This window comes from Acomys minous, assembly GCF_964271855.1.
Source record: "Acomys minous genome assembly, chromosome: 13".
In the NCBI taxonomy this organism is placed as follows: domain Eukaryota; kingdom Metazoa; phylum Chordata; class Mammalia; order Rodentia; family Muridae; genus Acomys; species Acomys minous.
In genome coordinates, this window is record NC_140495.1 from 98,332,398 (window position 1) to 98,353,010 (window position 20,613).

At 44.8% G+C, this 20,613-nt stretch overlaps 1 protein-coding gene across 1 annotated transcript in view; it reads left to right on the forward strand.

Moving 5' to 3' along the window:
* Positions 1–6,068, forward strand: part of IPMK (inositol polyphosphate multikinase) — a 40,633-nt gene extending 34,565 nt beyond the window's left edge. The window contains exon 6 of the mRNA XM_084753985.1: positions 1,559–6,068. Within this exon, the coding sequence (XP_084610111.1) occupies positions 1,559–2,172 (614 nt within the window). The 3' untranslated portion in view covers positions 2,173–6,068. The remainder of the gene's footprint in view (positions 1–1,558) is intronic.
* The last annotated feature ends 14,545 nt before the right edge of the window (positions 6,069–20,613 follow it).

The window sequence follows — 20,613 nt, forward strand, 5'->3', positions numbered from 1 at the left end:
TGCTATCTTCTGTCCTGACTCCTCCAGTCTTTCCTCCTCCACTTCCCTGAGACACGAGGGGAGGGAATTGATGGAGATACCCCATTTAGGAGTGCCTGTTCCAGGGCTCACTCTGCACATTGTCTGGCTGTGGGTCTCTGTATGCTGCAGGAGAAAGCTTACATATGAATATAGCAGAATGTCCTTGGGCGCCATTTTACTGCCTCAATCCTGTAGCAGAATGGTGTTTGGTTTTCCCTAAGTCCCAGGCCTAGCCACAAGACCACACCTGCTCCAACAAGGTCACACCTCCTAATCCTTTCAATTTGTGCCGCTCCCTGGTGACCCTTCCTACCACCAGGCCCCACCTCCACAATTATTCCATTTCCCCTCCCTAGGCAGTCCAACCCTGCCCACCTAGGCTCTTTACTGTACACCTAACTCTGTGGTTATGTGGATTGCAACCTGCTGAAGACTGAACAGCTGATGTCCACATGTAAATGAATACATACCAATATTTGTCTTTCAGGTCTGCGTTATCTTACTGAGGACTTTTTTTCTAGCTCCATTCAGTTTACTTGGGAATTTTATTTTATTTATTTAAGATTTATTTATTATACAGTATTCAGCCTGCATGTGAGCAAACAGGCCAGAAGAGGGCACCAGATCTCATTATAGATCTAATGGTTGTGAGCCACCATGTGGTTGCTGGGAATTGAACTCAGGACCTCTGGAGGAGCAGTCAGTTTACTTAACCTCTGAGCCATCTCTCCAGCCCTGGGAATTTTATTTTTTTAAACAGCTGAGTAATACTTGATTTTTGTCATTGTACCACATTTCCTTTATTCATCATCTGTTGACAGACCTCTAGCTCGTTCCCAGTTTCTGACTGTTCTGAGCAGGGCAGCCATGACCATGGTTGACCAAGTGTGTCTATAACAGTATAAAGCAGTCCTTGGGTATATGCCCACCAGTGGTATAGCTGGGTCTTGAGATCTATTTCCGGCTTCCTGAGGAAATGCCACATTGATTTTCCCAGTGGCTGTACGATTTTGGATGCCACCAGCAACGGATGAGAATTCCACTCACTCCACATCCTCTCCAGCGGGAGCTGTCATCTGTTTTATTGATCTTGGCCTTTCCTACTGGTGTAGGATGAAGTCTAAAGGTCATTTTGATTTGCATTTCCATGATGATTGACCTTATTTCTTAACAGTTTGTGTCTTGTAGTAGGCAAACAAGTTACATAAAAGCAAATTGGCTAACCTGTACAATCCCAAGTATGATTAAATATTAAGGTATAGCATTATTATTATTATTATCATCATCATCATCATCATTACCATTATCATTATTGAGACAGGGTTTCTCTGTGTAACAGTCCTCGCTGTCCTAGAGTTTGCCTTATAGTCCAGGCTGACCTCAAACTCAGAGTGTTGCCTGCCTCTGCCTCTCCGAGTGCTGGGATTAAAGGCGTGCGCCACCACTGCCTTTAGTGAAGAATCTTATCTGCTGCGAGTGCACCCTGTAAGTAACAGCTGCACAGTGCGACCCTAACTCTGATGCATTTCTTTAACAGGCGTCTCCAAGTTTTTCCACAATGGCTTCTGTTTAAGAAAAGATGCAATTGCTGCCAGTATTCAGAAGGTTGAGAAGATTCTCCAGTGGTTTGAAAATCAGCAGCAGCTCAACTTTTATGCAAGTTCTTTACTGTTTGTCTATGAAGGTTCATCTCAGCCAGCTAGTACTAAATCAAACGATAGAACTTTGGCGGGGAAGCTTCTCTCCAAAGGACACCTGTCGGACGCGGATGTGCTGGAGTGTAATAACAACTTCCATCTGTTCAGCTCCCCGGCCAACGGGACCTCCGTAGGCAAAAGCTTCTCCAAGGTGTACTCGAGGCACAGAAAGCTGTACACAAAAAAGCACCAGAGTCAGACTTCCCTGAAGGTTGAAACTCTGGAGCAAGACAACGGGTGGAAGAGCATGTCCCAGGAACATTTAAACGGCAACGTGCTCTCCCAACTGGAAAAAGTGTTGTACCACCTCCCCTCGGGTCGGCCGGAGATCGCGCAGGTGGAAGTGCGGATGATAGACTTTGCTCACGTGTTCCCGAGCAACACAGTAGATGAGGGGTATGTTTACGGCCTGAAGCATCTAATCGCCGTGCTTCGGAGTATTTTAGACAGTTGAGTCCTGCTACAGTCTGTGAGGGAGTGGGGTCAACCACCGTTGCGAGCCGCAGGCGTTAGCCGTGCACCTGTAATGCTCTGTAAAAAAAAAAATTTGTATTGTGAGTCAACGTTTTATTTGTCTTTATACTTTTGGTAGAAGGTTAACTTTTTTATATTCTTACTCAGGAATACTAATTTGCTCATTAGAAAACTATGAAGAATAAAGAAACAGGAATGTCGAGCAGGGAATGTGGGACGGGGTAAGCAAAGTGCAAAACCATTACTCAGTCATTCAGAATTCACGGAGCTTCCTGCAGCAGGTCACCTTGAGATCTCTGTCCACCCACCCTTGCCGGTGAGCCGTGTCAAAACTTCGACATCATATTCAGACCACCTTCAGATCTAGAAAGTACAGATCGATTTCATCAGGATCGGTGTGTCTGAGCTCCCTACCACTGGAGAGCCGTTCAGTACACACACACACACACACACACACACACACACACACACACACACACCAAGAGCAGTACTTGAAAGGTGCTTAAGTGGGTGTGGTTCTGTGCTCAGTGCTTCAGAGAAGGTCCAGTGATACAGATGGCGTGTAGCTGCCGCAGCAACAACAGTCTTTGAATTAAGAGTACAAATCTTCCTCCCTAAGGTCAGAAAAAGAGAGAGTATTAATAAAGAACAAATTACTTTTTTTTTTGTTTGAAAGAATTTCATTTTGGAAAAGGTTTTGTTTACTGTGTTGTGGAAGCTGTCACAAAGCATGGTGTTTTTATTACCAGTCTGAGGCTTTGGAAAGGTGGATGGTGGAAACTTTGTTTTATTTCTGCTTTAAATAATTTTTGAGAGTCTTTTCCATTAGGAAAAAAAATCAATTTAAAAAAAAATGTATCCTCATTTACTTTTAAGCCTCAGCATGAGCACGTTTCTGAGACTGTGGTTAAGCATCCACAGAATGCTGTGCCTGGTGCAGACCAGAATCCTTCGTAGGTTTCGCTCCTGTGGCATCTGACAGAAATCCTGGTTAGTTTCCCTCAGAACAAGGGCAGGCAACTTTTCCTTAAAAAAGAAGAAGAAGAAAAAAGATAAGTATATGTTTATTTTATAGCTACCACCTTTCTCAAAATAACTATTTATTTGTCATTATTTTTAAAATTGAAATTAAATTTGCAGATCCTTTTGCCGTCGGTGCTGTACTTGCTTGCACTTTGACTCACTGATGTGATAAAATAATCGAACAGCTTGTCATTTCTGGAAAAATACTTTTGAGTTATGACTTGACCTTTTTTTTTTTTTAACCTCTTCTCCTTTCTGAATTTACAAATAAAACTGCTAAATCCAAGAACCATTTTCTGTAACACAGAGGGAGCTTTTCCATCAAAATGTAGTTTGCAAATGCCCACGCCCAGATGTGAGCCCTAAGTAAATGGGTCGCTAGCCAGAGTGACACAGGCCTGTGCGCCTTTGCTTTTCCCCCCCGGGAGGCTGTACACACTCTTCAGAGAACACTTAAGATGTGAAGTCGGCATTTCCCAGTCTCTGCCCAGGTGTGTACTGCCTATAAGCGGATTTTCTTCCATTTGGTGGGAGTGAGTTTCAAGCGATAATTATTTGAAAATGTTTAGTTTTACCTTTTTTTTTTTTCTTTTTACAATATTGATTTGTTATCTGGGTGTGACTCAGTAGCTCAAGCTCATCTGGTGAACAACACTATTTTGAATCTTAAGAGGCAGTTTGAGACGATATCAGCTGCTGAGTAAGTAAACTCAAGTGTTCTGTTCGAAGCTTCGGGCGCAGTCAAGTCCTTGGTCCACAGCTGATTCCAACACGTTGGAAGCCAGCGCCCTGCCTTTCTGACGACTAGGTTTTGTCTGAATGAAACTGTCTGAATGAAACAGGAAGTGATTCGTATCTCTGCTCCTCAGGGAAGGGGCTAGCATTCAGTTCTTGTTTACACCCTGCCACTGTTGCCCACTTCATGTTGCTCTTTTTTTTTTTAATGCTTTTTGATGATGTGATGAACATGTTTATGGTGTAACTGACCTGTGGCGTGTTCTGGTCTACCCTGTCTTTAAAGACGATGCTGAGATTTGCCACTTTGGGGACGAGGTATCCGTCACTAGCCACACATATGTGAACACACAGAGACCCAAGAGATAAGCAAATGAGGAGACCGTTTGAACTGATGGGAAGGCTGGCGCCCTGCCCCTCCCCCCCCAACATGATTTTAGTGTATTTCTTATGAGATGCACTCATGGGAAGGACTTTTAAGAAATTGTGGATGTGAATACATTTCTCAAATAAAAGTTTAAATTGTAAAATAGTTTTATAATAAAGTATTTACATTAATTATTTTAATATGGATGGAAGTTGCATAAATTATAATTGTTAAATATTTAAATAGTCTTTCAAGAGAGTTTTGAAACTGTGTATAAGTGGCTGTGACAGCCATGGTGTTAAATCAGTATGGGATGCTTTGTTTTGGGTGTCTGAAGGGGGCCTGGGCACCCTGCCTGTCCACACTACAGGTTGCTACTGTGGCTTTGCAGCTCAGCCAGCTTACGAACTATTTCCTGACTGTTGCTGTCTTGTGATTCCGTAGTCTGTGATCTCCACAGCGATGCTCTTCCTGTCAGCTCTGTGAACTATCAAATCTATAAAATGTTGGGGGGAAAAGGAATCTCCATAATTACTTCTGCTGCACTCTTGTTGTTGATTTTAGAATTTGGAATGTGTAGGTTGGGAGGGAGGGCCGGACTGTGAAAGGACAGACTTGACTGTTAGTACCACTCCACTAGAACTCGGCTGTCCAAACAGCTGTGTACACTGCTGCCCTTCACCTACAGAGCCCTTGACCTTGATTTGTGTGTCTTTGTAGCTTCAGTTGCCCTTTTTCTCTTGCCCCCTAAAATGGTTCAATTACCCAGATACATCAAGTCTTTTCTAAGAATGGTCTGGTGGTTCTCAGCACGTTAAATATTTGCAACCACTCTAACCCCCCAAGTGTACATCTGGGAACTTGTCAAGACTGCTTCCAGCATCCTGGCCAGGTGGAGTGGCTGCTGGGCCTTCTTTAAAACAGATCATAGCCACCTGTATTTAAAGCTGCTAAAGAGGGTGTCTTAGTCAAGACTAAGTGGTAAGTATCAAGTTACAAAGGAAGCAGATAATTTTTGGCTTCTGGGCTGAGATCTAGAGAAAGTAAGGCAAGGTTAGAAGTGCAGAACTGTCACCTCCGATTGACTCTCTCCCCCTGGCTGGCAGCTATAAACAGCACAAAACAGCCTTAAAATTCCACTTTTGCTCATAAAGGTACATCCAGCCTTCAACCTACAGAATAATAGCGCAGTGTTATTGCGGTCGCCCCTTATTACTACAAACATTTTAGAAGTGAAGTTTTCAAATCATGGGGATTCCAGATTTGTCAGTGGATAGGAAGTTACCTCTTCACTTCGGAGTGATTGCATTTATCGTCGAACACTGTGTCATTGTGAGTAAACTTTGGCTTGGGTGTCAACTTACAAAATTCACAGTTTAACTGTTGAAGGTAGGGTTTGTGATCCCGATAGATACAGGAGACGCGTACATAGACACTCTGCTGTGGGATCTGCACTGGAAGATAGAAAATTGCACCGGACTTTTGTTCGCAGTCGTTAACAGGCAGCAGTGCCAGCCCTCCCATACTTGATGAATGAATGTATCGCTGTACTTCAGTGTAAATGTCAAAATGTCTCTAGTTTCCTTTTTCAGTGTTTGTAATTTGTACTATTGACAGGATATTCTTGGGGTGCAAGGGTCATCACTGTGTTTCTAGAGTCATCTAATGTGACATAGCAATTTTTATAAGTGATATTTAGATAATGCTAATAACTGTACATCCAACAACTTATTAAAATGTTTTGCATTGGAGTTTCTTCCATTAATGACCAGTTTGAAAAAAAGTAGTGATGGTATAAAAGACACTCAACAGGGGCTGGAGAGACGGCTCAGCAGTTGAGGGAACCAGCACCTCTTCCAGATGACCCAGGTTCAGTTCCCAGCACCCACACGGCAGCTCACATAGCGTTTGCCTTAGACCTGAGACAATTTCTCCTTCCCTGCAACTTCACTTCAGTTCCAAGAGATCCGACAACCCTCACACAGACATACGTGCAGGCAGACCAGCAGCGCTCATAAATAAAAAACAAATCATTAACAATAACAAAGACACTGAACAAATGTTTGGGTGTTGTGGCATAAACATAGTGGGAACCCGGAGGGATCCGAGGATGTGTGCATGGGGAGAAACTGACTGAGTGAGGGGGTGGAAGTGGTTTGTATGAATGCTGTTCCCCGCTCCCCAATCATGCAAATTAAAATCTTGGGGGAACTGGCGTTGCTGTGAATATGCTCCGGGTTTTGATTTGTTTTGTGAGATAGACTCATGTAGACCAGGCTGGCCTCAAACCATAGTGCTCTCCCTCCCTCTGCCTTGAGAGTTCTGGGATTAAAGATGTGGCCACCATATCCAGCTTTAAGATGTGATTTTTAAAGTTAACTTGAAAAGACTTTTGTGAATATTCATTCAAGTTTTGTGGATTGGTCTACTGAGTGGCCAAGGTATTTTTGGGCATTAAAATCTCCTTTTTGCCTATGCATCTTATTCATGAGGTTCCTCAGTGACAACAAGAGTTGTCTGATTTTTCTTTTTTCTTTTTCCATGTGTGGAGAAACTGTTAAGAGTCTGTGATGAGGGCTGGAGAGATGGCTCAGAGGTTAAGAGCACTGCCTGCTCTTCCAAAGGTCCTGAGTTCAATTCCCAGCAACCACATGGTGGCTTGCAACATCTATAATGACATCTAGTGCCTTCTTCTGGTGTGCAGGTGTACGTGTAAACAAAACATTGTATACATAAGAAATTAAGAAAAAAAAAGTGTGATGAGCCAGGCCTTGTAGCACACGCCTTTAATCCCAGCATTCCGGAGGCAGAGGCAGGTGAATTGCTATGAGTTTGAGGCCAGCCTGGTCTACAAAGTAAGTCCATAACAGCCAAGGCTACACAGAGAAACCTGTAGCCTTAGCCTACAACCCTTTTTCTCCTCATGTTGCTTTTGGTCATGGTGCCTATCACAACAGAAAGCAAACTGGGACACGTGATAACGTTTCAAACCCCTTACAGGCAGCAGAGGTGCCTGTTTAACAGATCAAAGCCAACCTGGCTACCGCCACCGCTGCCACCACCGCCGCCACCACCACCACCACCGCCACCGCTGCCACCACCACCATCATCACCACCACCACCACCACCACCACCATCACCACCACCACCATCACCACCACCACCGCCGCCACCACCACCACCACCACCACCACCACCATCACCACCATCACCACCTCCACCATCACCACCACCACCACCATCACCACCACCACCACCTCCACCATCACCACCACCACCACCATCACCACCACCACCACCTCCACCATCACCACCACCACCACCGCCACCGCTGCCGCCACCACCACCACCACCACCACCACGACCACCATCACCACCACCACCACCTCCACCATCACCACCACCACCACCATCACCACCACCACCATCACCACCACCACCACCACCACCACCATCACCACCACCATCACCATCACCACCATCACCACCACCACCACCACCACCACCACCGCTGCCACCACCACCATCACCACCATCACCACCATCACTGCCACCACCACCACCACCATCACCACCACTACCACCTCCACCATCACCACCACCATCACCACCACTACCACCTCCACCATCACCACCACCACCATCACCACCACCATCACCATCACCACCACCACCACCATCACCACCATCACTGCCACCACCACCACCACCATCACCACCACTACCACCTCCACCATCACCACCACCATCACCACCACTACCACCTCCACCATCACCACCACCACCACCATCACCACCACCACCACCACCACCACCACCACCACCACCATCACCACCACCATCACCATCACCACCATCACCACCACCACCACCACCACCATCACCACCACCATCACCACCACTACCACCTCCACCATCACCACCACCATCACCACCACCACCACCACCACCATCACCACCACCATCACCATCACCACCATCACCACCACCACCACCACCATCACCACCACCATCACCATTACCACCACCATCACCACCACCATCACCATCACCACCATCACCACCACCACCACCATCACCACCACCACCACCACCACCACCACCGCTGCCACCACCACCATCACCACCACTGCCACCTCTGCCACCACCACCATCACCACCACCGCCATCGCTGCCACCACCGTGACCACCACCACCACCATCACTACCACCACCATCACTACCACCACCACCATGCAGCCAAACTCTTCCTTGTTCTATCCGTCCATCCTCTTCCCTTGGAGAATCTATTTTTACTGTTGCTATTTTCTTAGTGGGGGGTGGAGAAGGCAGGTGAACTAAGAGAAGATGAAGGGGCCTGCTGATATGGTTCTCTGGAGGAACAGTGGCACCTATGGGCTTCTTCAACAGTATCCAGAGACCACTGACGTTTGAAGCCATGAACTTCATGGGTGCCGCTGTTAGACAGCTGTGTTTGCTGTGTTTCCTCCAAACCTGTTCAGCAATAAGGCACAGCTATTAGGTTGGTAGGAAAGTGGAGATAATCAAGGTTTGGCTTTCCCAAGACAGTGATCATTTTTTGTGTGTGTGAAAGGGTAGGCCACGACTGAGAGGCCAGAAATGAAACTGGTCCCAAGTGCAAGGGGGGTGGGGCAGGGGTGGGGGATGGGGGCATCACAGTTCCATTCCCACCAAACCACTAGGGTAGGACTGCTGTGACTGAGGGTAGCCTGTCACAGCTGACCCCAGAAAGTGCTGCAATCAGACATCAGGCCCAATAAGGACTGCCCTTCAAAGGGTGGGAATTGCATGCTGGGTAATCACATGCAGAGTGATTCACCCTAAGAGGACTGCTCATGCTAGGCGGGTTATCTGTTTGCAAGGCACACATTCTGTTTCCTTGGAAACAACCTGGCCCGTCATAGGTTCACAGGACAGACAGGAGAGGCTGGAAAGGGAAGTGTTTTCTTCTCTATGAAGGCTGAAGATCCTTTCCCAGCCTTTGCTCCTCTCTGCTCATTGCATTCATTGCAATGGAAGGACGAGAATTTTGTGTTCAAAAATCCAGTTTCTTCAGAGCTAGTCACACACTTGAACACCCTTCCTTTCCCTAGACAGACTCAGGTCACTGAGCCAGACAAGCGTAAAGTAACTGGTTTGTGGGCTAATCATTACTTTCAGTTTGTTGGCTCTTTTTATTTGTTTGGTTTTTTTTGTTGTTGTTGTTAGAAAATAATTGACTTCATTTAGAAGTTGAACTGTGAGCTTCGTGGTGGCTAAACACTAGCTAATAGTTACCACCACGTCCTTACTCAATCCAACACCCGAGAGCCTTCAAGCCATTGGCCATTTAGACAAGCATGCCGTGTCATTCAACCATGCAAGAACTCTGTTTCAGAAAGACTTAGAGAGAAAAAAAAAAAACCAACTCAGATTCATTCCTGGTAATCCCTAGCTCAGATCACGTCAACATCATTTTTCCATCTGTCCTCGCAGCACCGTTTGCTGGCCACTTTTCACTTCTGTTTTTCATGCGCCCCAAATAGATTTCACTAGAAGACACATATCCCCAGCTTCTCCCTTCCTCTCAGCGCTTTCAGGGCTGCCACCCTAGCTTGCATTCTTCCCTACAGCAGTGCCTTCCATCACCCTAGCATCGCCCAACTTAGCAGCAAGAGGAGACGCTAAAAATGCAAGGCAAACGGTTCCACTGTCAGTGCTCTCGGAATCCTACAGTAATTTCTTCTCACACTTGGGTGGGATCTGAAATGCTCACTATCTCTACCAGAATCTTCTATTCCCATATCTGTGACTAGTTCTCTTATCTCGCTTCCTGCCACTCCTGTTTTGTACCTTTCCGACAAACCCAGGCACTGGCATTTCTTTTATTGCAGCCTGTCATTTGCACTCACCTTCACCAGGGAACTCCTGATGTCACATGCTCTCTGAGCTCTGTAAGCTCTGAGTGTGTCATTGACAGGAAGGTTTTTTTTTTTCTGGGGCAAAAACCAGCTAGTTCCTCCTTACACAGGGAGTCTCCGGTCTCATTCTGATTTATGGCCTCGGGATAGTTAGCTTTAAGAGTCAACATCATACACCCTGGGAATCGCCTGAGAACAGCATGTCAATGAAGAATTGTTTGGAGTGGGTTGACCTGTGGAAATGCCTGCGGGGCATTGTCGATGTGCAATTGATGTGCAAAGACTGGGCTGAAGTATGTGGCGCCATTCCTCTGTCTGGGGCCCAGGACTGTGGAAGAGAAAGCCAGCTGCATGCTAAGCCTGCACACATCCCTCTGCTCTCTCTGCCCTTGGCTGTGGATGTCATGTGATGTGAACTACTTTGAACTCCCGCTTGCCTTGATTTCCCTTCAGGAACAGACTGGAATTGAGAGAGAAAAAGAACCCGTTTCTCCCGGCAAGCTGCTTTTTGTTGGGTGTTTTATCACAACAGCAGAAGGAAAACAGGACAGCACCGTTTTTGTTGTCCAGGGTTGTTTCTATACCTCTGCCGGGGCTCTGAAAAGGATACTTTAAAGTTGGGGCCTGCGTCATGTCAAGTGCTGAAGAACTCAAGGGCCCAGCGGCAAGTCCCCTTGAGTCTTCCTGCCCTTTGTGGCCATGATTCTCTTGCCTCCATGGGACAACTGGAACTTCTCTCCTACAAACACAATCATAAAACTAAAAGTGCTGTAATGGCCATGCCCAGGCCATCAGGAAATTCTGTGACCAGCCAGGTGGTGGTTGTGGCACATGCCTTTAATCCCAGCACTTAGGAGACAGAGGCAGGAAAATCTCTGTGATCTGGTCTACAGAGTGAGTTCTAGAACAGCCAGGGCTATATACAGTTTACTGTCTGAAAAACCAAAAACCAAAAATCAAAACCAAAACCAAACCCAAACCAACCAACCAAAAAAGAAAGGAAGAAAATCGTTCTGTGACCTACACATGTCTAATGGAAATGTGACTATTTAGAGGTCTTGGGTCAGGTTCAGTTTATCTGCTTTTTAAAGAATTAAAAGGCAGGAAATAAGTCACAGTCACGGCAGGAGAACAAGTGTTAATTAAAATTAAAGGTGCATGCAATACACACACTTGCTCTGCCCTGCACACCCCCCACAGACTTGTCACAGTGAGAAAGGAATCCTGAAACAGAAATGCATTTTCCTTCTGGAGGGCTGGGGCTTTTAAATGATTTTTGTGGGATGGACTGTGTCCTCCCTTTCTTTCCTTTTTTGTTTTTGTTTTTTTTTGAGACAGGGTTTCTCTGTGTAATAGCCCTGGCTGTCCTGAACTTACTTTGTAGACCAGGCTGGCCTCAAACTCACAGTGATTCACCAGCCTCTGCCTTTCCATTGCTGCGTATGAGGTGTGTGCCACCACACCTGGCCCCTTTCATTTTGAATTGGTCAATTTAAATAAAGAAGAGGAAGCTGTTAGGCCCATAGCTCCAAGGAGGACTGACCTTAAGTAAGGACAGCCTAAAGGGGGCGGTGCCACTACTGTTATCCTCAAGAGGGCGTTTGCTGCTGCTACATTTGGGAAGGCCACTATAATCAGCAGTACCATAAAAGTGCACCAAATGTGAAAGGCGTGGAAGTAAACAGATCACCTAGAGGGTGCATGTGTGGCCAGGGCCATGATGCATGGATGTCGGCTCAGTTTCTGGGAGGCTGAGGCAGGAGGATTATGAATTCAAGACCGGCCTGGGTAACACTGTGAGACCTTGTCTCAAAAATGAAATAAATCCTGGGTAGTGGTTTATGCTTGTTATCCCAGCACTCAAAAGGTTGAGGCAGGAGATCTGCTGTGATTTTGAGGCTAACCTTGGCTACACAGTGAGTTTTAGAGTCAGATTCTTTCTAAAAAAAGAAGAAGAAGAAGAAGAAGAAGAAGAAGAAGAAGAAGAAGAAGAAGAAGAAACAAAAAGGTGTTAGTTCATGAGAGCTGAAACAAGAAGGTGATATGGCCTGTTGTGTCTCAGATGACATTGCGACACTAGGAGACCCAGATCTTCTGACCTGTGCATATGTACAAACAAGTGACTTGTGCTGGGTTGACACAATGTCAACTTGAAAAAAACTAAGGTAATCAGAGAGGAGAGGAGACCCTCAATTGAGAGAATGCCTCTGTAAGATTGGGATGTATCAAGCCTATAGGTCATTTTCTTCATTAGTGATTGATGTGTGGGGGCCAGCCTGGTCTACAAAGTGAGTCTAGGGCAGCCAAGGCCACACAGAGAAACTCTGTCGCAACAAAACAAAACCAAAAAAAAAAAAAAAAAAAAAAAAAAAAAAAAAAAAAGAAAGAAAGAAAGAAAGAAAAGAAAAAGAAAGTAGGTTGAGCTGGGCATGATGGCGCATGCCTTTAATCTCAGCACTCAGGAGGCAGAGGCAGGTGGATCGCTGTGAGTTTGAGGCCAGCCTGGTTTACAAAAGGGAGTCCAGGTTAGCCAGGACTGTTATACAGAGAAACTCTGTCTTGGAAAACCAAATAAAAACAAAAACAAAAACAAAAAACAAAAACAAAAAAAACCCAAAAAAATCAAAAAGAAGAAGAAGAAGAAGAAGAAGAAGAAGAAGAAGAAGAAGAAGAAGAAGAAAAGAGAAAAAAGAAAGTAAGTTGGAAAGGCCAGGAGGAGCCAGCCAGTAAGCAGCACCCCTCTGTGGCCTCTGCCTCAGCTCCTGCCCTGTTTGAGTTTCTGTTGTCATTTCTTTCAGTGATGAGTAGTAATATGGAAACATAAACCCTTTCCCTCGGCCATGGTGTCTCATCACAGCAATGCTAACCCTCGCTAGGACATGACTGGTACACTAGTCTTGAGTTGGAGGCTACAGATAACTTAGCAAGTGAGTGCATTTCCAAATTTCCCCGATGAGTAATGAATTTCAACTACAACACACACACACACACACACACACACACACACACACACACACACACAGAGACACATGGACTCACACACACACACAGACACAAACACATACACACACACACACACACGGACATACACATGGACACACACAGAGACACATGGACTCACACACACACACACACACACACACACGGACATACACATGGACACACACACAGAGACACATGGACTCACACACACACACACAGACACAAACACACACACACACACACACACACACACACACATGAGTCATGCACACATTTTTCTAGAACATTCTGTCCTTATGCTACATTCTCAAAGGAGTCTGAAGTACTTTCCTAGAATTTTGTGAGAGCCTGGGGATTGACTTCAATGAAACCAACCCCAGCATCATGTTCTTCCTCAGTCTTTGATCCTGTCTCCCCCTCTGTTTCTGTGCCACCACCACTGGGAGGTGGAGCAGGCTAACACCAGCTTCTCTTCCTTAAATGTCCCTGAGCAGTTTGTGCAGGGCTTAAGGGAAGACACGGGAATGATAAACTTAGTTATTGTGCAGTGATACAAACAGAACAAAACTGAAGGTTAAACAACGCGTTCCTCAAGTGGCCCCTCTCCCACGACACCACACTCCTGCCCCCACAAGGGGGAGTTCCTTCATTGTTATGATAGCCAAGTCTTTTTTAAAAAAATATTTTATTAATTTATTCATGTTACATCTCAATGGTTATCCTATCCCTTGTATCCTCCCATTCCTCCCTCCCTCCCACTTTCCCCCTACTCCCCTCCCCTATGACTGTGACTGAGGGGGACCTCCTCCCCCTGTATATGCTCATAGGGTATCAAGTCTCTTCTTGGTAGCCTGCTGTCCTTCCTCTGAGTGCCACCAGGCCTACCCCTTCCAGGGGACATGGTCAAATATGGGGCACCAGAGTTCATGTGAAAGTCAGTCCCCACTCTCCACTCAACGGTGGAGAATGTCCTGTCCATTGGGTAGATCTGGGTAGGGGTTCGAAGTTTACTGCACGTATTGTCCTTGGCTGGTGCCATAGTTTGTGCAGGACTCCTGGACCCAGATCCGCCCATCATAATGTTCTTCTTGTAGTGAGTTCACCCAGAAGCAGAAAGAGCCAAGTCTTTATTAAAAACAACAGGCTTGGATGAGAGAGGGGAACGGGGGTGGAAATGGAGATAATCATTATAGGTGAATATGAAAAGGCTGGAGGATAAAATAATGAAAATACAAAAACCCCACCAGGCTTAATTTAAGGGGCTCACTGGGCTATCTTCCTCTCTCCTTCAATGGCATCTATTAGTAGAGCAGAGGTTGAGAGAATGGAGTCCTGACAGCCTGGCTTTGTGGTTATTTCATTCATTCATCCAATCATTCATTCATTCACTCATTAATTCATTAATTCATTCATTCACTCGTTTGAGACAAGGCCTCACTCTGTAGCTAGATTGCTCTTGAACTTGGAAATCTTCCTGTTGCTATGCCAAAATACCCAAGGGAAGGGAGATCTGTTTTGGGTTTCACTGCCTCAAATGATGGCCTGGTAGTGGTCATTATGGGGAGGAAAGAGTAGCAGTGCGGATGGTCCTTGGTGGTGGGAGTTGAGGCAGCAGTGAAGGCCAGCTGGAGGAACAGAAGAGTGGAATCTTCTAAGCCCTGAGCCCTGAGGCTCCTCAGCCTTCAAATTAGCACCACAACGCTGGAGGCAGAGGTCGGGGGTCATGACGATAGGCATACAGTGTTTCATTTAATTGCCCGCACACCTCTCTAGGGTAGGTTTGCCTTTTTGAGGTTGGCCTCAAACTCGCCCTGGCAAGGATAACTCTGAATTCCTGACTCTCCTGCCGCTGCCTCCCAAGAGCTGGAATTACAGGTATGTTGGACCAAACTTGACTAAGGTCAGTGTTGAATATCTCCATTTAACAATTGAGGAAGGGCTCCCTGGGGGAGGTCGCCATAGTTTGTTTATGGGGTCCTGTTAATAGTAAGAATCAGCCCGAATGAGACTCTAAGCTAGGCGTTTGTTTTTATGTATTACTGCTACTGTTTTCACATCTCAGGTTACATAACCGCCCAAAAGATTCTTTCTCTGAAGGAGTCCGACATAGAGTTAAGGCTTGTTTATCTCAGCTCTCCAGGCTATTTGACAGGGGATTTCTAGATTAGGGAAAACAAACAAACAAACAAACAAAAACAATCCAATGTGCTGCAGTGGTAGGAGCATCTATAATAGAATTAAATGCAGGAAAAAAAACCACATGAATTGAATTAAAAAGGTAGGCTTATGGGCTCCTGGAGTTCACGGAGAGCCACTGCAAGGTAGAGGCTTGGGTTGTCTGAGCAGACATTTTAATTGTATGCTGAATTATACTGGCTAATTAGTTATATTTGTGACCTGATGGTGACTTTCTGAGAGGAGAAAAAGTAGAACGCTGGCAGTGTGGCCAGATTATGTAAATATAAATTTCAACATAAACAAGGAACTTTCTTACACACCTAAAGCTCTCAAGATTCACTGTGGCGTTGGCTTTCCCCCTCCCTCATAGTTTTACTGAGATTAATTCAATATATTTTTAGTAAATTTAAAAATTTAAACTTATAAGGTCCAAAATCTTGTTTTAGAAGCTTTCCATCACCCTTAAATTTCTTTTTTTGTTGTTGTTGTAATGCTAAGTTGTAAAGCCCAGTTTAATGTAAAAGCGTCGCCCTCCTCCCTCCTCTGGAAAAGTACTCTAGTGCCACCTAGTGGTAAATACGCACAGTGCAAGTTGCAAGCACCAAACTGAAAGAGGAGTTGCTGACCTTATGATTGAAAAGTTCTACCACGAGGTTACTAAACAGCTTCTAATATTTGTGGGCTATCATTAAAACTCACTTTCAAAATATCCACACACTCATATAAAATTCTGATTATATAAATCTTCTTACACGATATGTCAACGTTTTCATTAAGTAAGTAATTTTGGTTTGTTTTTTTGAGACAAGGGTTTCTCTGTGTACCAGATCCCTGGCTGTGCTGGAACTTGCCTTGTAGATCAAGCTGGCATTAAACTCATAGAGATCCTCCTGCCTCTGCCTCCTTCCTGAGTTCTGGCATTAAAGATGTGTGAGCGCCCCCCCCCCGCCCCCCCCCCCCCCCCCCCCGCCCACACCTGACCAAAGCTTTATTTTACACAGGAATGTCACTCTTCCTTTACACTAGAGTTCATTTGGAGCCCAGGGTGCTTAGGTACTCCTGGTTGATGCAGGGACATGGTGACTCGTGAACCTCATGAAATTAAATGCTTTTCTCCCACTCGCAACACCGGTTATATTTACAGTTGTCTGTGAAGCAGCCGATTAGTGGTTCAAAGCTGGGGCCTTGATGAAAAGAAGATGGAGCGATACTTGAAAACAGAGCGCTGCTCGTTTCTGGGTATCAGAGGAATCAACGAGGGTTTCCTTTTGGCTTAAATTTTTCTCTTGAGTGTGTGCAAATACTGTAGGATAAAGTATATACACTAGGTTTTTAAAAGTCGACATAAAATTTCAAAATACTGCCCAAAAAATGATTGGGAAAAAAATTGACTTCCCATGACTATCGCCTCCCTTTCTTGCTCTCTTCTTAGTGAAGGTGGTAACTTTATCTGGCCTAGACTGAAGATCAAGGCACCGGGGTGTCTTGTCTCAGCCTTGAGTGGCTCTTTGCTGGCACCTACACAAGTTGTCTGGCTTCGTGGAGCTCAAGATTCTAAGATTCATCAATGCATGATAGGGTGAGTTTTATGTGGTGTAACAGGCACTCATAACCCTGATAACACTCTTGGGAAGTCATCCAGAGAAAACAATAATTTTAGCAGAGTTGTGCAAATAGGAATGTATAATAATAATAATAATAATAATAATAATAATAATAATAATAATAATAATAATAGCCCAGTTTATATTCCATTCCTGCCTCTACTGTTTTTTAAGAATGATTTATTCATTATGTTTTTTTTATGTGCTTATGTGTCTTAGTGGGAGTATGTGCACATGAGTATGGGGACCCTCTGTGACCAGGAGAAGGCACCGAATTTCCAGGAGAGCTGGAGTTACATGCGTCTGTGAGTTGCCCTGTGTGGGTCTTGGTTACTGAACTTAGGCCCTCTACAAAAACAATATGTATCCTCACCTAGTCAGCTTCCCAGCTCCCTGTCTCTGATTCTTACTTTCCATGTGACATTGAGGTAAGCCATTTGACTTCCTCCTGAATTGGGCCCACTAGTTGATGTCCCTGGTAATATGGAGATAATAAAAATACTTGTCTTGAGGTTAATTTGGGAACTGGATGAATTGAACATTCATAGCTTCTATTAAGTGATCAAGAAAGTCAGGTGCAGTGGTGCATGCCTGTAATCCCAGTGCATGGGAGGCAGATCACTGTGAGTTCAAAGCCAGCTTGGTCTACAATGAAAGTCCAAGACATTCAAGTTTACACAGAGAAACCCTGTCTCGAAAAACCAAAAATAAATAAACATGTGATGCTTTGTCTTTCTGGGTCTGCCTCCCAGAGGCTGAAAGCATATTGCTGAAGACAGTTATGTATAGGAGCTGATTCTGTCCTCAAAGTCTTCTCACAAAAGCGTCATCTCTAAGAATGGTAACAGAAGATACCGTGCAAGTTTCTGAGTGAGGAAAGCAACCAATAGTCCTGCCCAGCTATGACGTCTTTGAACTAAAAGGATGATCAGCACGGCACGATAACCCTAAGAGTGCAGCGCTGGCACACATACCTTGGCAGTAACCAATAGCTCTCTAATTGTCCTTGATACCTGCTTGTTGTGGTTAATTTATAAGTAGGCCTAATAAAAGTTGTTATTAGGCTATAATTACCACTGTGGTATTTTCTAACCTGCTTTCAATCAATAAAAACACAGACATCTCTTATATTTTAAAATAGCCTTGGTCCACCTGGAGCAGGGCAGATATTAATCCCCTAAACTACCTCCCATATCTCCCTGCCCCAATCCCATGCCATCTGCTTCTAGTACTTTCTTTCGAGCTACCTCCCATCCATCATCCCAAAATACTTGCTCATGCTCTTCGCTTGGGCCAAGTCCTCCACTCACGCTGGCCATGTGCTTCTTTTCCTCCTAACTCACGGGTCTCTCACTGCTTCTTTCCCCAAGAACCTCTCTTTTCCAAAAGCCTGAGAACCTTAGCCACACCTATCCCATTTGCCTGCCCAGGTCTATTGGCTTTTTCTTGATCAGACAAGAATACGTTTTTAGGCAAGGTTTCACAGCAATATTTGGGATACATTAAAAGACAGCAAGCAGTAATTAGCATCAAGTTACATAAGGTGAACCTCCAACGCCTGCTCAACAGGAGGGAAGTCATGTCTGCAATGGAAATCTAGCCAACGACTCAGGCCTAATAAAGAGAATGTACAACCATCACTTTACTAAGCCAGCATAGTTCCTCACCAAAGTCTAAATATTTATCCTTATGGGTCTCATCTTCATCATATAAACTTCTCACAACAAAGACCACCATTACAGAAAACCACAGCCTATCAAAGTGCACAGAACAAGCGACCGTGTGGGGCCCCAAACAGTAGATATATCTCTGTGGGAAGGCTGTACAGGCTGGAGTAACAGGAAGTTTGCTCTGGGCTTGCATCTCCTAGAAATGTCGGAGAAGCTACATTAATTAAGTCTCATTAACAGGACTGCATAAAGAAGACCTTTACACCGGGTGTAGTGGCACACGCCTTCAATCCCAGCACTCGGGAGGAAGAAGTAGGTGCATCTCTGTGAGTTCAAGGCCAGCCTGGTCTACAAAGAGAGTCCAGACTAACCAAGGCGACACAGAGAAACACTATCTCAAAAAAAAAAAAAAAGAAAGAAAGAAAGAAAGAAAGAAAAATAAAAGAAGACCCCTACAAGGATAAAACCAACAAATATGCTAACATTGAAGGTTGGAATTGCATGGGGCCTTCCCAGACAAAGAATTACAGGCAACTAAGGAATGCTGAGAGCAAAGGTTGGGGTGTGAGGGGTATTGGGCAGTGTTGGGTATCATTTTCCTCAGGAAAGAGCCCTGTAGTTAGTTATCCAATACCAAGTGGTCAGCTCTGAAATCATACACATACAAATAACATTATATGAACTGAACATGTTGTATTTACATGTTTATGAATAGACATATATGCATATTTATATATAACATAGCTACAGACATATCTGTATGTATATATGCATACACACATATGCACATATATGTATGTAATATATATTATACACTACACACATATATGCACATACATGTATATAATATGTGTGTGTCTGTGTGTAACAATTAAAGAAATAGAACCATGAGTTTGAGAGTGAGAAGTGTATGTGGGAAGTGTCGGAGGGAGAAAATTATGTAATATTTTAAAATTGAAGCACAAAACAAAACAAAAAAAGACTCCAAACAGCAGCACAAGGCACTGTCCGAGGTGCTGAAACCACAGACGTGGGTGCGGTGTGTTTGTTGGAAACCGTAACCCCTGAAATTGGAAGCAAGTGAAGGCATACACACACACACACACACACACACACACACACACACACACACACACGCATGTATGGTCTCACAAATGCACACAGAGGGAGAGAAGGAGGTGCAAGGATGGTAAGAGAAGATAGTCAGCAAGCCAGCGCCCGACAAACAGGACAGCAAGGAGCTGAGACAGTGATTCACATTGTTCTCAAATGCACATCTTGCATGCATGTGTATGTGTGCATGTACACTTGTGTATACAAATATGTGTGTGTGTGTGTGTGTGTGGTGTGTGTGTGTGTGTGTGCATGTGTGCACCCATTTGTATGTTTTGGGGAAGGAAGTTTATATGTATTCTTTCAATCTCTCAGTGGTATCTATCACTCTCAGTTGCACGCAATCACTCAGAAGCTAGTACTCATGACTGAGCAGCAAGGTCCTAGAGGACAGAGACAGGGTCATGTGCACTCCTCTGAGGACAAAGGGTAGCACCAAGGTCTTAGCTCAGGCCGGCGTCAGCCACCACAGACTAGGTGGATGAAACAAGCGATATGTATTTTCTCAGATTCCAGGCACCTGCAGGTGTGAGATGGAGGGTGTTAGCATGATCAGGTTCTAGTGAGGACTCACTTCCTGGATTGCAAATGGCCTCTTCTTGTGTTCTTACCAGGATGGAGGCAGTGCAGGACTATGGAGGTTTCTATGGAGTAAACTCTCCCCATTACAAGGACCTCTATTCATGCAAAGTAATTAAATATAGACTAAAGATAGTTAACATGCATTTCATAAAGGAAGATTTGCATCATACTTCTTTTTCCTTTACTTAAACTTCTAAATCTACCTTTGATCCATTCTCAGGTCCAGTCTTTTCTTTTCTTTCTTTC